Here is an 18,410-nt window from a genome sequence, read left to right on the forward strand (position 1 = left end):
TGATAAACATGATCAACAACGGCGACAACCGTGAGGACAGGCAAGTCGATGACAACTACTCACCACAATTGGAGCAAGATACGTTGACGGACACCCAACAACCATATGTGCCCAATGTAGACGCAAATAAGAAGAGGGGTTTGTCGTACTCGAGCAAGGGGATGAATTGTTGTCTTTGGCGTGGTTGGGTACAAGTGTTGATCCTCTTCAAGGCATGGAGCAAAAAAGGCTCGACTCTTTGGCAGAGTGTGCACGGTTGGTTTCATGAGAAAAAAACATTGCACCTCGACAACAAGGAATTGATCAATGATCGAAATCCGAAGTCGCTAAGCAATGATGATACACCATTCAAGAGGTCGTCAACAAAGTATTGTAGTGTGTACACACAAATGGAAAACTAGTGGTCAAGTAGTGTGTCACTCCTCGAGCTCCTAAGTTTTGCATTGTGATGCTCTATGTGTTGGGCATTTGATTGAATGGCTCTATGTTGCAACTTGTTTATCATGACACTGTATCACTTGCTAGCCCAGATGCGCTGAGGCCATCTTGGAAATGGGAGAACAAAAGGAGAAAACGAGAAGGGGCGGCGACCAAGATGGCAGAGAAGTTCCAGGACATCATGGCGAAGGAGGAGGAGGCATGTGCCAAGCGCAATGAGCCCAGGAAGGAAAGAAGAGCGGAGAGGTTTAGCTTGTTCGTGGAAATCCAAAAGAAAAAGATCTAACTCGAGGAGAGGAAGCTTGCGACCAGCAAGCATGATGGGAGCAAAAGATCTTGTATGTGAAGGATGAAGATTTGAATTGCAATGCGGCCAAGTTTGTTTAGGACTTGCATGATATCATGATCACACACATTCTGCAAAAGGAGGGGGGAGACGCCGAAAGTTGATGATTTTGGCTCGGACAATTGGTTCTTTTGCTTTTGGGTCTGATAGTTGTAAAAACCTTGTTGCACATCCGATGCTTTTGATAGTAATTGCATTTGTTTGCAACTATTTAAATGTATGGTTGAATTGCTATTGATGTAGACAATTTGACAAAGAGAGGAGGTCGGGCAAGTACGAAAAATTTGGGAGAAGCGGTTGGATGGCTTCCATCCGACCAGATGTTTGCGGACACATTCGGACGTGTATGCAAACATTTTATAAGATATGTTAGGTGATTTCCGTTGGACATGCCCTGATACTCCTCCCCGTTCTCTCTTCTTTCCTTACCAGCACGACGTAGGGGTGGCCAAGGGTGCGTCTGCCGGTGGGGAGTGTTGGCAGGGGTAGGGGTCAAAGAGGGAATGCGTGAGTAGCATGGTGTTGCAGAAAGTGCCACAAATTAATATGTACTTTCTCCGTCTTAAAATAAGTGTCTCAACTTGAGTACAACTTTGTACAAAAAGCAGTATGAAGTCGAGAGTTGAGACACTTGTCTAGTACTCCCCCTGTTCTATAATATAATGTGTATATTTTTTTGAAAGTCAAACCTTATAAAGTTTGAGCATATTTATAGAAAAATATAGATATATTTAGAATACAAAAGGCATATCACTAGAGACATTATGAGTTATATTTCACACACAAATATATATACACACTATATATTTATATTTATTATTGTAGATATAGATACTTCCCTGTATAAAGTTGGTCAAAGTTTGTTTAATTTGACTTATCAGAAATTTATGTGCACTACATTATGGAACGGAGGAAGTATGACATAAAACTGATGTCAACAAATTTGTCTTAAAAAATATTAAGCCCATCTTCAATGCAGATCACAAAATTTTTACTCCCAAATATCCATAGACAAGTCTGGACGTGTCCCAGACGTCCGAGCTAGTGTTAGCCATCCAACTTGATCACCAAATGCTCCCTCCCCATTTAAAACAACATGAACATGAAATACATACAAAATTCAACAAAGTACTTATATTACATGCAAAACAACAAAATTTAACAAATTAAACATAAAATAAACTAAAACTAATCTAAACCAGGCTAAGTGGCTAAGTAGTGGACGGTGACCTCGTAGGCATGGCCTGCGAGGCCATCGGCCCCGCCCTGGTTGTTCGCACCGCCGTCATCGTCACACCGTTTTAGGAAGGCGGCTTTGCGGCATCCCTCCCCAGCCGCGGCGTCACACTCATGAAATATATGCTCCACCTCCTTCACGCCGACTCTCATTGTCTCGTTGCTGGACTATGCGCTCGAACTTGGCCAGCCATACGCGAAGGAGCTGCTCGTTGAGACAATGACGACATCGGGCGTCAAACTGCACGATTTGTCTTGGACAGATTGAGGGCCCACGCCTCCTCGAGCGCGAGGTCTGGAAGCAACCAGACTGGCGATACCTGGGTCTTCGCTAATGCCACCGATCGGTGCGCCTAACACTGCTCACGGCATGCCTCTACCTTGGAGATTCATTTTTTGTGCCCGATGAGGACAACACGTCGTGCGAGCCGCCTCCTTGGATGTAGTAGTCGATGCAACAATGCTGCTTTGGTGGGGACAGAGCCCGCTCCTACTTGATGGGTGTCTGACGCCATTGAGTGTCATGGTGGCGGGGATGGTTGCACGCAGACATCGCAGCTGCGTGGAGGGGACGCCGGCTTCTCCTTGGCGCGACGTCTGATCTGTACAACGCGGTTGCAAATGTCCACGTCGACCGCGGTCCATCAACGAGCGGCGCATGATCTCCATGTTCGCGCGAACTCGTCATCCATTGCCGCTAGGGCGGATTCTCCTCCTCCATGTTCGAGACTGGCTCATCCTTCATGGTGGATGGAGCCGAGGAGGGAGATGGGCCCGGTGATCATGGGCGATGCCGCGAACTAGATCCGGAGTCCTGGCGCGGCGGAGGCTGGTCAAAGCGATAACCGTCTACCAGCCACCACACCCAGGTCTTCTTGGCGTCAGTCTTCTTGCCTGTCACGGTGACCGGTGGTGGGAGTGGTGTGTGTGCGATGGCTTTGGGAGGGAGGGGGGAGGGGTGCGCGGATAGGGTTTGGGGGCGTCCAGCTGGCCGGTTTTAAGAGTTGGAGTAGGCTTCCTGAGTGACATGCCAGCGTGAATACTGGTACGCAACAAGCCAGTAAAGCGGCGTGAATGCGTGAAGGGTTCTACAGTTGGTCGAAGGGGGGTTTGGGGTAGGTTCGGGGTGTCGGAGTTTGACGTGGCAGATGTCCGAAGTACCCTAGAGCTACCCTCGATTTGGAGCCGACCTAGGAGATTTGAACGTCTATACCGGTTCAGCCTGTTTTTTGATCCGCATTGGATGGCTAAAAGTGTTCAGACGGTCAAGTCTCCTCGTGGAGATGCCCCAAGGCCTATGGCTTTCTGCTGAGTGGGTGACATAAAGATGGCATTTCTCACTAAACATAGAACCTTTCCACGCATGTGTCAATTCTGTTGCATAATCCGACAACCACACAAATTGTGAAGTTAAGGCTCCAGAGTTTGGAACTACCTCTGTACCAAAATATAAAATGTTTTTGTAGGCTAAACTGATATGGAGGGAGTACGTCTTATTTTATTTTTGCAGACACATATTCTCCTATGCAATCATCATTTCTAGCACATTCCACATGATATTTTGTTTTAGGTAGTGGACGTTTCTTTTGCGTTTTTTCTAATCTTTTTGTTTGTTAATGAATCCTGTATGGATCACTATTCCACCCTGCTGATCTTGTTCAAAAATAATAATAATCAAATCCACAAGTGGACACAATGAGCAGTAGGATATGCAATGAGTACTGGTTGCAAAGCGTTAGTTTTCTTTAGGATTCTACATTCATGGACTGCTGGTCTCTGTGATTCGTAAGAAAAGTGTACGAAAAAACATAGGAATAGGATTTTTTTCCACAAATTATCCATTTGATCCAAAGCACTGAACCACAGGAAAAGTCGAAAGATTTCTCTTTGGTTTGAGTTTTATAGGAAAACCGAAGGAATTTTACAATCCGGTGGAATTTCTTTTTTACATTCCTATGCACAAAGAACGAACAAAGGCCAAAAGTAGCATAATATTATCTTCATCTTACCTTTGCGTAAGTTGTAACCTTAGTTTGACCATAATTTTTAGGATTATTGTGTTTTTCCTATTCCTACGAATCAAACAACCAATTATGCACATTTATGCGCTTTCACAATCCTCTATTTTGCACATGTAACCAGATCCTATCCATGTGGGTTTTAAACCCTATGAGTCAAAGAGGCAGTAGAAAAAAACAGGTGAATGTAAAGGAATGTATCTCCGCCGATAGTAGGCTTCACATCCCAGCTTGCCAGGGATGAGGGCACAGTTTTTTCAGGTTCTACAGCTTACAAAATGGGATCTCTTTAGGCACAGTGAAATAAACATCTTCCAGCAGGTTTATCAAACATAAAATGCACCTCTACACAGCCAAAGGGAGCTTTCCGTGTTCCAGACAGATTTAGCTATGATACATTTAAATAGCAATTCCATTAAAAAGAGGTAGAACAATCACATGTTCTTTTCAGAACAAAATATTGTCAGGATAAAATGAATGGCATGTCATCCTGACTTCTTGCTGTGCAATTCACACTATTTCCTATCCCCAGGAAAATTCTTTACAAAAAGGAGATGATGTATGCCTGATAAATTACACAATATAATAGTTGTAAATAGGCAAACCAGCCAGCTGGAATAACATAGTCGTAGGATCATTCCAGAAAACACAATTTAGTACAGAGAAGCGTTATTCCTCCTAAAATAACATAATTTAATATGTGTGGAATGCAGTCTGAGCTCTGAAATCTTACAGATAATGAATAAAATACATGTGAGATTCCCGTTTTTCTATCCTGCCTCGCCATAAATGAGAAGAAAAGAAAAGCAAAAATAACCATCCTCTATTCGAAAATCTTCTCACCAGTTGAGAAGATCAAGAAAATGACTGAACTAAAAATACAGAGGTATGATGGAACAAAGAAGACTGTTTTCCAGGTTTCAGAGTTTGTTAGATCCATGTTAGAGGCCTTTGCAGCCTCCAGAATATTTCCTGTGAGGCCAACGCCAACTATCCCAGCCAAGGTCCCAGCTGTATTTGAAACCCCCATCACTATGCCGGCGAACTTTGGAGCAACATCCATGTGATTCACCGCAAACCCTGCTCTTCCTAGAGCCAGAAAACCAAGGGATACAGATGAACAGATCACAGTCCCTGAGGGCGTACCGAAGGAAGGAAGAGCCATAAGTGCAACAGCCGAGACAACAAACCCAATGGTGTTAAGGAGTTTCCTTGTCTTGGTAACTGATAAGATCTTTTTTGTAATCAAGTGATCAGCAACCACTCCACCAATGTTGGAGAATATAAACATGTTGAAATAGGGTAGCATCTTTGACGATCCCATATCCTGGAGGCTGAGCTTAAGGGCTAGTTCGAAATAGGTAGGCAGCCAGTTCATGATAACATACAAGGCATAGTGGAAGGTGAAGTTGTTCACGACAATTGCCCAAACAGGTAGACTGAAGATAATTCTTCGCCATGGTATCTTTACAGTGCGAGGTGCAACAACCCCTGTTGACTGCGCCTTAATCTTCTCCCGAGATGCTACTTTTGGCACTGCCACTTTTGGAAGGTCAGTGCGAGGTGGCTCACTGGAGAACTTCAACCATATTACAGACCATGCTACTCCAAGTACTGCTTCGACTAAACATACAGATTGGGGTCCCATGTGCTTCACCAGACTTGGGAAGAACAGCATGCCACAAGCTGCCCCGAGGTACATCCCTGAGGTTGTCAACGACACTGAGCGAGAGCGCTCCTGCGGTGGCACCCATTGTGCCAGGACTGTGTGAATGGCAGGAAATATGAAACCTTGTGCCACACCAACAAAAAGGCGAGAAAGGACCAGAATGACTACTCTGTTGGGGTCCAGTGGAATTAGACCGCATATCAAAGACCACAACAGAAATGACAGGAGCAGAACACGCCTCCCTCCCAATCTCTGAGCTGCCCATCCACCAGGAATTTGCGACAGAACATAACCATAATAGAACATGGAGAGTATCAGGCCCTTGTTTGCTTGATTCACGTTGATTGCATCAGCTGCTACGGTGTACGCAATCGAGAAACCCACACGCTCAATGTAACAGACATTTGTGCAGATGAATGTCAGCAACACTATGACATAACGCTTTGGGACCTTCATTCTCGGCATCACTAATTAATTGGAGATTGAACCTCAAAGTGTTGCAGCAGTCTTAATCAGGCCGCCACTTGCTGACCTCCCACGAATATTTACCAGGGTTTACCATAAACCTGTCTTTCTTCCTTCCATCTCCAGGGATGCTAAGATCTGAAACAGACAAAATACTGATCATTCACCGGTATAAAACAATATGGGGCTTCTTCAGATGTGCTTCATATATCCATAGCAGTTTACTGATCTCATGAGCAATTTAACACAGGCAAAGCACTATATGCTGCACAATAACTCAAGCTACCTGCTCAATGGAGATGGAAAGACCAACATCGCTCAGTTAGATGAATCGGGTCTTGAACTATGCGTACCATTATGCAATGTGCGAAAAGGTTTCAAATCCTACATTATCATCAACTATGGTTGAAATGCAAACTGCGATTTGCAGGACATGTGGTTTCGACTGACACAGCCTTCACATCCCAAGAACTAACTACACATTGGCAAAAATTCAAGAGATCCGAGTATGCAGGCCCAAGTAGGTCGGTTCGAAATTTCCCCACCTCTGACACAGATTCGCATCTAAAAAGATCCCAACTTGTGAGACCTTAACCGAAAACTTGCAGCATTCACCACCAACCTCCGGCGCCGCACCTGATCGCCCAGAGATCTGATACTCGAAGCCCCAAATCCTAACCAAAATTCGTCACACTCTCCCGCAGAACAAGCGAGAGGGAGGAGAAAAAGGGGGAGAAAGCGTCGGAAGCGGGAAGCGGACATCTACCTCGAGATCCCGTAGTCGTGTGGCGCCGCCTTCTGTGGGGGCTGCTGTGCCCGGCCTCGCACTTGCCGTCGCGGGCGGCGACGGACGGGCGGGCGGCGGAGGTGGAGGCGGGCCGCGTCGGTGAGTGCGATGCCCTGCTGCTGCTGCTGGGCTCGGCTGGGGCGGTGTGGCGTGGTGCGTTCAGTTTGGAGTCTCGTTTAACTTAACCGCGCGGAGGAGTGGAAATAGGAAAAAAGGGAGGAGGGTAGATCGAGAATGAGAGAGGTCAACTGTTCATCGGCACCATTTTTCCCCCTCTCGCCTGCGGGAAGCACGTGCGTTTTGGTTTAACCGGGCATGTTAGTTGGGGAGATTAATCGAAGTAGGAGAGAATATCACATGCAAAAGTTTCGTTGAAAACCTTGTGGAAACGATGTTTTAAACTTCAGGAAAAATCCCCAAAAATGCGAGATGTTAAAAGTGTGATGTCTGTTAGCATGTGAAATTTCCAAACAGATTACAAAATCAACATTGAATAGTGTCGAATGGAAAATGTTACTGAATTTGTTCTTTTCATGGCTTGTTATTGGTAATGTGTTTGAACCTGGAATTTCGCATGGCATTGGAACACCACCCTCTTGACATCCTGTATTTTTTTAGATTGCTTTCGAAACTTTCAAACGTGATTTTCACAAATTTTCCCTTGAAACTTGATTTTCATGTGATATTATCTCATCAAAGTAGTAGAGTATGCGATGGTGATGGTACATCGTTGTCGTAATAATTTGATATTTCGTTTTTCAGCTCTTAGTCGCACAGAAATTACACGCAGATGTCATCGGGTGTACCTCACAATGTTTTTTGCATTGTGGTTTTCTTTCTTTTTGGTCTCCCCCACCCAATCTTGATCTAGATGAGGGGTTGCCACCCATCATGTTTCTTATCGCCAGTTGTGGATGAGAGATGGAGGTAGAGAGCAAAGAGGAGCACCACGGTGCTCACGGTCGTGGGAGAGATTGTTAGGAGTGTCTCCTTTTGCGCGCCCTGAACGTCGTGGGTGTGATGACATGGCCGTTGCCGCCATCGGTGATGACCCATTCCACACATCGGATTGATCTGAAAATTTACGAAGAATTTTTGTGGAATATATAAAAAATACCAGTGGAAAATATACGAGCGGGGGACCACACAGGAGCCACAAGCTCAGGCGGTGCGCCTAGCGAGCTTGTGGCCCCCTGGACCTCCGGCAAACCCTAAATCCAACTCCATATATACCTATTCGCGGAGGAAAAAACAGACAGAAGGATTCATCGCGTTTTACGATACAGAGCCACCGCCACCTCATGTTCTTCATCGGGGAACTCCGGAGGGTGGAATCCGTCGGCGTTGTCATCATCAACCTTCGTCCATCACCATTTTCATGATGCCCACCACCGGGAGTGAGCAATTCCTTTGTAGGCTTGCTGGACGGTGATGGGTTGGATGAGATTTATCATGTAATCGAGTTAGTTTTGTTAGGGCTTGATGCCTAGTATCCATTATGTTCTGGGATTGATGTTGCTATGACTTTGCTATGCTTAATGCTTGTCACTAGGGCCCGAGTGTCATGATTTCAGATCTGAACCTATTATGTTTTCATGAATATATTTGAGTTCTTGATCCTATCTTGCAAGTTATACACACCTACTACGTGTTATGATCCGCATACCCAAGGTGACAATAATTGGGATTCTTTCCGGTGATTCCCGTTATTTGAGGAGTTCATGTATTTACTAAATGCTAATGCTTTGTTCTGGTTCTCTATTAAAAGGAGGCCTTAATATCCCTTAGTTTTCTTATGGACCCCACTGCCACGGGAGGGTAGGACAAAATATATCATGCAAGTTCTTTTTCATAACCACGTATGACTATATACGGAATACATGCCTATATTGTATTGATGAATTTGAGCTAGTTGAGCATCGCTCTAGGTTATAACTGCTATATGATGAATATTATCCAACACAATTATCCATCGATGATCCAATGCCTACGAGTTTTTCACATATTGATCTTTGCTAAGTTACTTTCATTGTGTTGTTGTTACAATCACTACAAAGTTGTTACTGTTACTATTGTCACTGTTACCGTTACTTCCATACTACTTTGCTACTAAATACTTTATTGCAGATATTAAGTCTTTCAGGTGTGGTTGAATTGACAACTCAACTGCTAATACTCGTGAATATTCTTTGGCTCCTGCTACATCTTGAGCTTGCATTGATTTTTCCCTTGAAGAGGAAAGGGTGATGCAACAAAGTAGAGATAAGTATTTCTCTCAGTTAAGAACCAAGGTATCAATCCAGTAGGAGGCACACACAAGTCTCCAATCTATGCGCATGCACAAACTAACAAACACTTGCACACAACACGAAAAAGGGGTTGTCAATCCCTTCACGACCACGAACAAGAGTGAGATCTAATAGAGATAGGTATAAAAGATAAATAAAAGAGCAAACTAAAGTAAATATAAATAAATTGCAACAAGGTATTTTTGGGTCTTTTGGTTTATAGATCTGAAAATATATTATGGAAAATAGACCCGGGGGGCATAGGTTTCACTAGAGGCTTCTCTCTTGAAAGAAAACATACAGTGGGTAAACAAATTGCTGTTGAGCAATTGATAGAAGAGCGCAAAGTTATGACGATATCTAAGGCAATGCTCATGAATATAGGCATCACGTCCATGACAAGTAGACTGACTCTTGCCTGCATCTACTATTGTTACTCCACACATCGACCGCTATCCAGCATGCATCTAGAGTATTAAGTTCATAAGAACGGAGTAACGCCTTAAGTAAGATGACATGATGTAGAGGGATAAACTCAAGCAATATGATGAAAACCCCATCTTTTTATCCTTGATGGCAACAATACATTACGTACCTCGCTACCCCTACTATGTCACTAGGTGAGGTCACCGCAAGGTTGAACCCAAAACTAAGCACATCTCTCATTGCAAGAAAACCCCAATCTAGTTGGCCAAACCAAACCGATAGTTCGAAGAGAAATACAAAGATATCTTAATCATGCATAAAAGAGTTTAGAGAAGACTCAAATAATATTCATAGATAATCTGATCGTAAATCCACAATTCATCGAATCTCAACAAACGCACCACAAAAGAGTATTACATCGGATAGAACTCCAAGAACATCGAGGAGAACATTGTATCGAAGATCAAAGAGAGAGAAGAAGTCATCTAGCTACTAGCTATGGACCCATAGGTCAGTGGTAAACTACTCATGCTTCATCAAAAGGGTAGCAAGGTTGATGTAGAGGCCCTCCATGATCGAATCCCCTCCGGCAGGGTGTCGAAAAAGGCCCCAAGACGGTGTCCGATATTTCGAGGACGTCACCACCCCCCTCGACCATGACGTGGATGGCAATGGCAGTGAAGCACACATCCACGGTGCTTGCGGTGGAACTGCAGCCATGGTGGGCCTTGCTCTGGATCGCATGCTGCAGACTCCATGCGGCCACCAACACCTCGTGAAGGGTCGTCCTTGCCTCCTCAAGCTCAAGCCTCACAAGCCCCTCACAACTTCCTCCAAGCCCTCGTCGGCGGTCCGCTACTGCCACCTATTGCGGCCCCTGTTGACGCGCTCGAGCTGTCCGGCGACAGTGAGGGCATTGAGGACGCCGCCCAAGACACTGACCTCACCTGCACCCTCATGCCATCGGTGGATGTCTCCAACTCTTTCTCCGCGATTTCTTTGGATGGTGCTGAGTGATACGTCTCCATCGTGTCTACTTTTCCAAACACTTTTACCCTTGTTTTGGACTCTAACTTGCATGATTTGAATGGAACTAACCCGTACTGACGCTGTTTTCAGCAGAATTGCCATGGTGTTATTTTTGTGCAGAAATAAAAGTTCTCGGAATGACCTGAAACTCCACGGAGATTATTTTTGGAATTAATAAAAAATACTAGCAAAAGAATCAAGGCCAGGGGCCCCACACCCTATCCACGAGTGTGGGGGGCGCGCCTACCCCCCCTGGGCGCACGCCCCTGTCTCGTGGGCCCCCTGGTGCTCCACCGACCTCAACTCCAACTCTATATATTCATGTTCGGGGAGAAAAAAAATCAGGGAGAAGGATTCATCGCGTTTTACGATATGGAGCCGCCGCCAAGCCCTAACCTCTCTCGGGAGGGCTGATCTGGAGTCCGTTCGGGGCTCCGGAGAGGGGAATCCGTCGCCGTCGTCATCATTAACCATCCTCCATCACCAATTTCATGATGCTCACCGCCGTGCGTGAGTAATTCCATCGTAGGCTTGCTGGACGGTGATGGGTTGGATGAGATTTACCATGTATTCAAGTTAGTTTTGTTAGGGTTTAATCCCTAGTATCCATTATGTTCTAAGATTGATGTTGTTATGACTTTGCTATGCTTAATGCTTGTCATAGGGCCCGAGTGCCATGATTTCAGATCTGAACCTATTATGTTTTCATGGATATATGTGAGTTCTTGATCCTATCTTGCAAGTCTATAGTCACCTACTATGTGTTATGATCCGGCAACCCCGAAGTGACAATAACCGGGACCACTCCCGGTGATGACCGTAGTTTGAAGAGTTCATGTATTCATTAAGTGTTAATGCTTTGGTCCGGTACTCTATTAAAATGAGGCCTTAATATCCCTTAGTTTCCAATAGGACCCCGCTGTCACGGGAGGGTAGGACAAAAGATGTCATGCAAGTTCTTTTCCATAAGCACGAAATGCATGCCTACATTACATTGATGAACTGGAGCTAGTTCTGTGTCACCCTATGTTATAACTATTGCATGAGGAATCACATCCGACATAATTATCCATCACTGATCCAATGCCTACGAGCTTTTCACATATTGATCTTTCCTTAGTTACTTTACCATTGCCACTGTTACAATTATTACAAAACTGCTACTGTTACTTTTGCCACTGTTATTGTTACTTCCATACTACTTTGCTACTAAATACTTTGCTGCAGATATTAAGTTATCCAGGTGTGGTTGAATTGACAACTCAACTGCTAATACTTGAGAATATTCTTTGGCTCCCCTTGTGTCGAATCAATAAATTTGGGTTGAATACTCTACCCTCGAAAGCTGTTGTGACCCCCTATACTTGTGGGTTATCAAGACTATTTTTTGGTGTTGTTGCCAGGGAGCATAGCTCTATTCTTTGACTCACTTGGGATTTATATCTGCTAATCACTATGAGGAACTTGAAAGACGAGAAAACCAAGATTTATCTCTCAACTACAAGGGGAGGTAAGGAACTGCCATCTAGCTCTGCACTTGATTCACCTTCAGTTTTGAGTAAGCTTGCGACACCTAAACCTGCTTCTACTATTAATTCTGATATGTCGCATGTTATTGATGATGCCACTTCTGCTATGCATGACACTTATGATGAAACTACTTCTATGCTTGATAATACTGTGCCATTAGGTGAATTTCTTGATGAACAACTTGCTAGGGCTAGAGAGAATGAAATTATTGAAACTGATAATACTAATGAAAGTGATGATGAAGATTCTCACCCTATATATGAATTGCCTGTTGTGCCTGAGGGTTATGTTATGGATGAAGAAACTGCTAGAGATTTTCTTGCTTGCAATGATAGACCTAATCTTAAGAAATTATTAGCTAAGCTAAAAGAAAAGTCTCTGAATGCTAGAATGAAATATGACCCTGCTTTTGCTACTTCACCTATCTGGTGTTACTAATAAGGATTATGATTTCTCTATCGATCTTGAGATAATTACTTTGGTTGAATCTGATCCTTTTTATGGCTATGAATCTGAAACTGTTGTGGCACATCTTACTAAGTTAAATGATATAGCCACCCTATTCACTAATGATGAGAAAACTTGCTACTACTATATCCTTAAGCTATTTCCATTCTCATTAAAGGGTGATGCTAAAACATGGTTTAATTCTCTTGATCCTGGTTGTGTGCGTAGTCCCCAGGATATGATTTACTATTTCTCTGCTAAATATTTCCCTGCTCATAAGAAACAAGCTTCTTTAAGGGAAATATATAATTTCGTGCAATTTGAAGAAGAGAGTCTCCCACAAGCTTGGGGGAGGCTTCTCTGATTACTTAATGCTTTGCCTGATCATCCTCTCAAGAAAAATGAAATACTTGATATCTTTTATAATGGACTAACTGATGCTTCCAGAGACCACCTAGATAGTTGTGCTGGTTGTGTTTTCAGGGAAAGAACTGTTGATCAAGCTGAATTGTTATTGAATAATATGTTGACTAATGAAAACAATTGGACACTTCCTGAACCAACTCCTAAGCTAACCTCGAAGAAAAAGGGTATTCTATTTCTCAGTCCGAAGATATGCAAGAGGCAAAGAAATCTATAAAAGAAAAGGGTATTAAAGCTGAAGATGTTAAGAATTTACCTCTTGTTGAAGAAATACATGGCCTTGATATACCACCTATTGAGGAAATACATGGTCTTGATAACCCAACACAGGTAGTAAAGGTAAATTCTCTCTATAGATATGATAAAGTTGAAATCCTGTCTACTAAGTTTGCTAGACAATGCTTGGATGAGTTTGATGACTTTATGGCTAAACAAGAAAACTTCAATGCTTATGTTGGTAGATAATTGAAAAGAAATGCTTATATGATTGAACACTTGAGTGATTATATGTCTAGAGTTAAAGGTGAACTTAAACTTATTAGTAAACATGCTTCTATTGTTACCACTCAAGTAGAACAAGTGCTTAAAGCTCAAAATGATTTCCTCAGTGAATTAAATAATAAGAAGAATGATAATGTTGTTAAAGTTATGACTAGAGGGGGTAAAATGACTCAGGAACCTTTGTATCCTGAGGGCCACCCTAAGAGAATTGAGCAAGATTCTCAGAGAACTAATGTTGATGCACCTAGTCCTTCTAAAAAGAAGAAAAAGAAAAATGATAGGACTTTGCATGCTTCTAGTGAACCTGTTGTAGACACACCTGAGAATCCCAATGATATTTCTATTTCTGATGCTGAAACACAATCTGGTGATGAACATGACCCTAGTGATAATGTTAGTGATGATGTTCATATTGATGCTCAACCTAGCAATAACAATGATGTAGAGATTGAACGTGCTGTTAATCTTGATAACCCACAATCAAAGAATCAACATTATGATAAGAGGGACTTTGTTGCTAGGAAGCACGGTAAAGAAAGAGAACCATGGGTTCAGAAACCCATGCCTTTTCCTCCTAAACCATCCAAGAAAAAGGATGATGAGGATTTTGAGCGCTTTGCTGAAATGATTAGACCTATCTTTTTACGTATGCGTTTTACTGATATGCTTAAAATGAATCCTTATGCTAAGTACATGAAAGATATTGTTACAAATAAAAGAAATATACCGGAAGCTGAAATTTCCACCATGCTTGCTAATTATACTTTTAAGAGTGGAATACCTAAGAAACTTGGAGATCCAGGAGTACCAACTATACCATGCTCCATTAAAAGAAACTATGTTAACTGCTTTATGTGATCTTGGAGCCAGTGTTAGTGTTATGCCTCTCTCTTTATATCGTAGACTTGATTTGAATAAGTTGACACCTAATGAAATATCTTTGCAAATGGCTGATAAATCAACTGCTATACATGTCGGTATTTGTGAGGATGTGCCTGTTGTGGTTGCAAATGTTACTATTTTAACGGACTTTGTTATTCTTGATATTCCCGAGGATGATAGTATGTCGATTATCCTTGGTAGACCCTTTTTGAATACTACAGGGGCTGTTATTGATTGCAACAAAGGCAATATCACTTTTTATGTTAATGGTAATGAGCCTACGGTACACTTTCCGAGGAAACAACCTCAAGTTCACAGTATCAACTCTATTGGAAAAATTCCATCGATTATTATTGGAGGTTTTGAATTTCCTCTTCCTACTGCCAAGAAGAAATTTGATATTCTTATTATTGGGGACGTGCATATCCCCGTTGACGTAACTTAGTGCTATTCAAAAATTCTCCGATTTCATGCGATTCAGAATGAGTTTGTTAACAAGACTTGACCAACCTTGTTAGTGGATTCCTTTTGATGAGCATGAGATGGATGAAGTTAGAAAGCACAACCTTCTGTACCATCTTTTTACTTTCTGTTATTTAGATTAAATAAAGCAAAAATAGTATTTTCTGTCTGTTTTCCGAATTATACTTGCAATAAAAAATATCCCGAAAATAAAAGTTCTCCAAATGCCCTGAAAATGAAATATATTTTTTCTAGAATATTTGAGAATATCTGGCTCTGAGAACACATCAGGGCTAGCAACCACCTGGCCACGAGGGTCCAGGGCGCGCCCCCTGCCTCGTGGGCCTCTAGTGGCCCCCTCCACTTATTCCTGCACCCACACGCTTCTTCTTCCTCCCAAAAAAATAACCAACCAGCTCAAACACGAGTTCTAGCTCATCTTGCTGCCATTTTCGATCTCCTTGCTCAAAGCTCCACTCACAAAACTGCTTTGGAGGATTGTCCTTTGGTATGTGACTCCTCCAATGGTTCAATTAGTTTTTGTTCTAGTGCTTTATTCATTGCAAATTTTTACTGCCTAGGTGACCCTGTTCTTGAGCTTGAATGTCAAATTTATTTGGTCCCAAGTAATTCCAATGCATGATATAGTCTCTAGGCACTTGTGGGAGTAGTTGCTATCAATTTTGTTGAGTTAGGTTCACTTTTATTTTGAGTTACTAAAATTTTCAGAAATTTTTCAGAGGAAGAAATATGTTTTGGAAAATGTACCCAGGAGGTCCTTCAAGGAAGCAAGGACCCATGACCGCAATACGTGAGCCGGACGATGAACCACCGAGGGAAGCTCAAGTGCGTCCATGTGAATGGCGATCAGAAAATTTTATGGCCCAAGCAGGAATTAAGGAGGAACTTGACGCATATTTGCGTAATGATGAACTCGAGGGCTTCATGCTAGATAAGTGCCCTCAGTATTACCACTTAACTAATTCCTTTATGAGAAGGTTCAAATTTATATCTTCACGCAATTCTCACACTGTCCTATTTGATATTTACAATAAATCTTATACCATGGACTTAGAATATTTTAATACTGCTTGTAAACTCCCGCATTGGTGTAGTGCTAGTGAACCTCGCAAATCTGAATTTAAAGATTTTGTTGCTAGTATCACTGTGGGGGAATCTAGAGAAATAACACAAGCTACCATAGGGAGCATTCATTTTCCTGCTATACATTATTTTTCTCTCTTTATAGGTAGATGCATAAATAGCAAGGATGAGGCATGTCACATGTGTGTTCTAGATCTTAGTGTTCTCAAGAATGCTATGCTAGGAGATAAACAATATAACTTGGGGGGCATTGTTGCACGTAGGTTGCATAATAATAGTTTAAATGGAGACTTGTTTGGTGGGATTTATGCAACCGGTGTAGCTAATTTTCTTGAGATACCCATACATGAAAATGATATGGAGTTGCCTCCTAGTTATCTAGATTATAGTGCCATGGTTAGCCATCAGTTTCTTGAGAAGAATGAATAGTTCCTCCAGTACCGACTAATCTTTGACAGACGGCGTACTATCCATGTTGCTCTCCCTGCTCCCACTTTCTTTGACTTTCAGGCAAAAAGGAGATACTTTATAACCAGGGAGGAGGCAAACGAATATGAGAGGAGGACGGAGGCAGCTCGTCTCCAAGCTGCAGCTCGTCAGGCAGTAGCAGCTGCATCTTAGTACAACCCAGCTACAACTTTGATCCATGGGCATAGAACAACTTAGGCTAAAAGCCTAAGCTTGGGGGAGTACGTATTTCTCACCGACATTACATTCATGCTCACACACTCATTCCAGTTGTCGGTGCTCATACTTTTTCATTGTACTATCCATGCTAGTTTATTTTCTTTTCTAAGCTTTCTTCTTGTGTGTTTGAATAACCTTAAGAAAAACCAAAAAAATTAGTTATAGCTTTTAGCTAGTTTACTTTCCATGCCTGTAGTAATAATTAAAAGAAAACTCAAAAATATTTCTCGTTCTTCTTTTGCTTGTTGGGAGCTTTCCCGTGTAATAGTTTTATTTCTTTTCTTTTCTTTGGGGGATGAGAGGAGAAGACCATGATGAAAATGTTGAGTGGCTCTTATATGCATTATTGTTGATTTAACCAAGAGCCCATATTACCTTGTCTTCTCCTTTAAATTGAATGCTTGCAGATTCCAGCTTAGTCCAATGCACATGCACTATTATTATTATCCACACCGTTCGGTCGTGCAAGTGAAAGGCAATAATGACGATATATGATGGACTGATTGAGACGAGAAAAGGTGGTATGAACTCGACCTATCTTGTTTTTGTAAATATAATTAGTTCATCGTTCCTGATTTAGCCTATTATGAATAAACATGTTTGCAATGACAATTAGAGATTATAGTTGCTTATGTCATGCTTAATTGGCTAGGAGTTTATAATGGTTTACCTTGCGTGCCAACATGCTATTAAAATGGTTGTGATGTGGTATGATAGGGTGGTATCCTCCTTTGAATGATTCGAGTGGCTTGACTTGGCACATATTCACGCATGTAGTTGGAACAAAATCAACATAGCCTCCACGATATTTATGTTCATGGTGGATTATATCCTACTCATGCTTGCACTCAATGTCTATTAATTTTAATGCATGTTCATGACTGTTGTCGCTCTCTAGTTGGTCGCTTCCCAGTCTCTTTCTAGCCTTCACTTGTACTAAGCGGGAATACTGCTTGTGCATCCACTTCCATAAACCCCAAAGTTATTCCATATGAGTCCACCATACCTTCCTATATGCGGTATCTACCTACCGTTCCAAGTAAGTATGTATGTGTCAAACTCTAAACCTTCAAATGTAATTCTGTTTTGTATGCTCGAAAAGCTCATGTATCAACTAGGGTTGTCTGTATCTTCCATGCTAGACGGGTTATTCTCATGAGGATTGGACTCCGCTCCTCACTCACGAGAAAATGGCCGGTAACCGGGATGACCAGTCCCATGCTCAAATCAAATCAAAATAATTGCAAACAAAACTCCCCTAGGATTGTTTTTAGTTGGAGGCACCCGTTGTTTCGGGCAAGCCATGGATTGATGATTGTTGGTGGTGGGGGAGTATAAACTTTACCATTCTGTTTGGGAACCGCCTATAATGTGTGTAGCATGGAAGATATCGAGATCTCTTGGTTGTTATGTTGACAATGAAAGTATGCCACACAAAATATTATTTATCTCTGTTTCAAAAATCGAGCTCTCGCACCTCTACAAATCCCTGCTCCCCTCTGCGAAGGGCCTATCTATTTACTTTTATGTTGATTCATCCTCCTCTTATTAAAAAGCACCAGTGGGCGAGCATCGCTGTCATTTGCATGCATTACTATTAATTTATATTGAGTATGACTATGATTGGATCTCTTTTATCATGAATTACAATGTCTAGTCAGTCCTTGATCTT

General features: G+C 42.3%; 1 protein-coding gene across 1 annotated transcript; it reads right to left on the reverse strand.

The window, feature by feature from the left end:
* Positions 1–4,861: 4,861 nt before the first annotated feature.
* Positions 4,862–6,284, reverse strand: LOC119309569 (probable anion transporter 7). The gene is made up of 2 exons (XM_037585553.1): positions 6,257–6,284; positions 4,862–6,174 (listed from the first exon to the last, which is right to left on the reverse strand). Exons 1-2 carry the CDS (start codon positions 6,267–6,269, stop codon positions 4,862–4,864), a joined length of 1,326 nt encoding a protein of 441 aa, XP_037441450.1. The 5' UTR covers positions 6,270–6,284.
* Between the last annotated feature and the right edge of the window lie 12,126 nt (positions 6,285–18,410).

This window comes from Triticum dicoccoides, chromosome 1B (assembly GCF_002162155.2).
Source record: "Triticum dicoccoides isolate Atlit2015 ecotype Zavitan chromosome 1B, WEW_v2.0, whole genome shotgun sequence".
Classification (NCBI taxonomy): Eukaryota; Viridiplantae; Streptophyta; class Magnoliopsida; order Poales; family Poaceae; genus Triticum; species Triticum dicoccoides.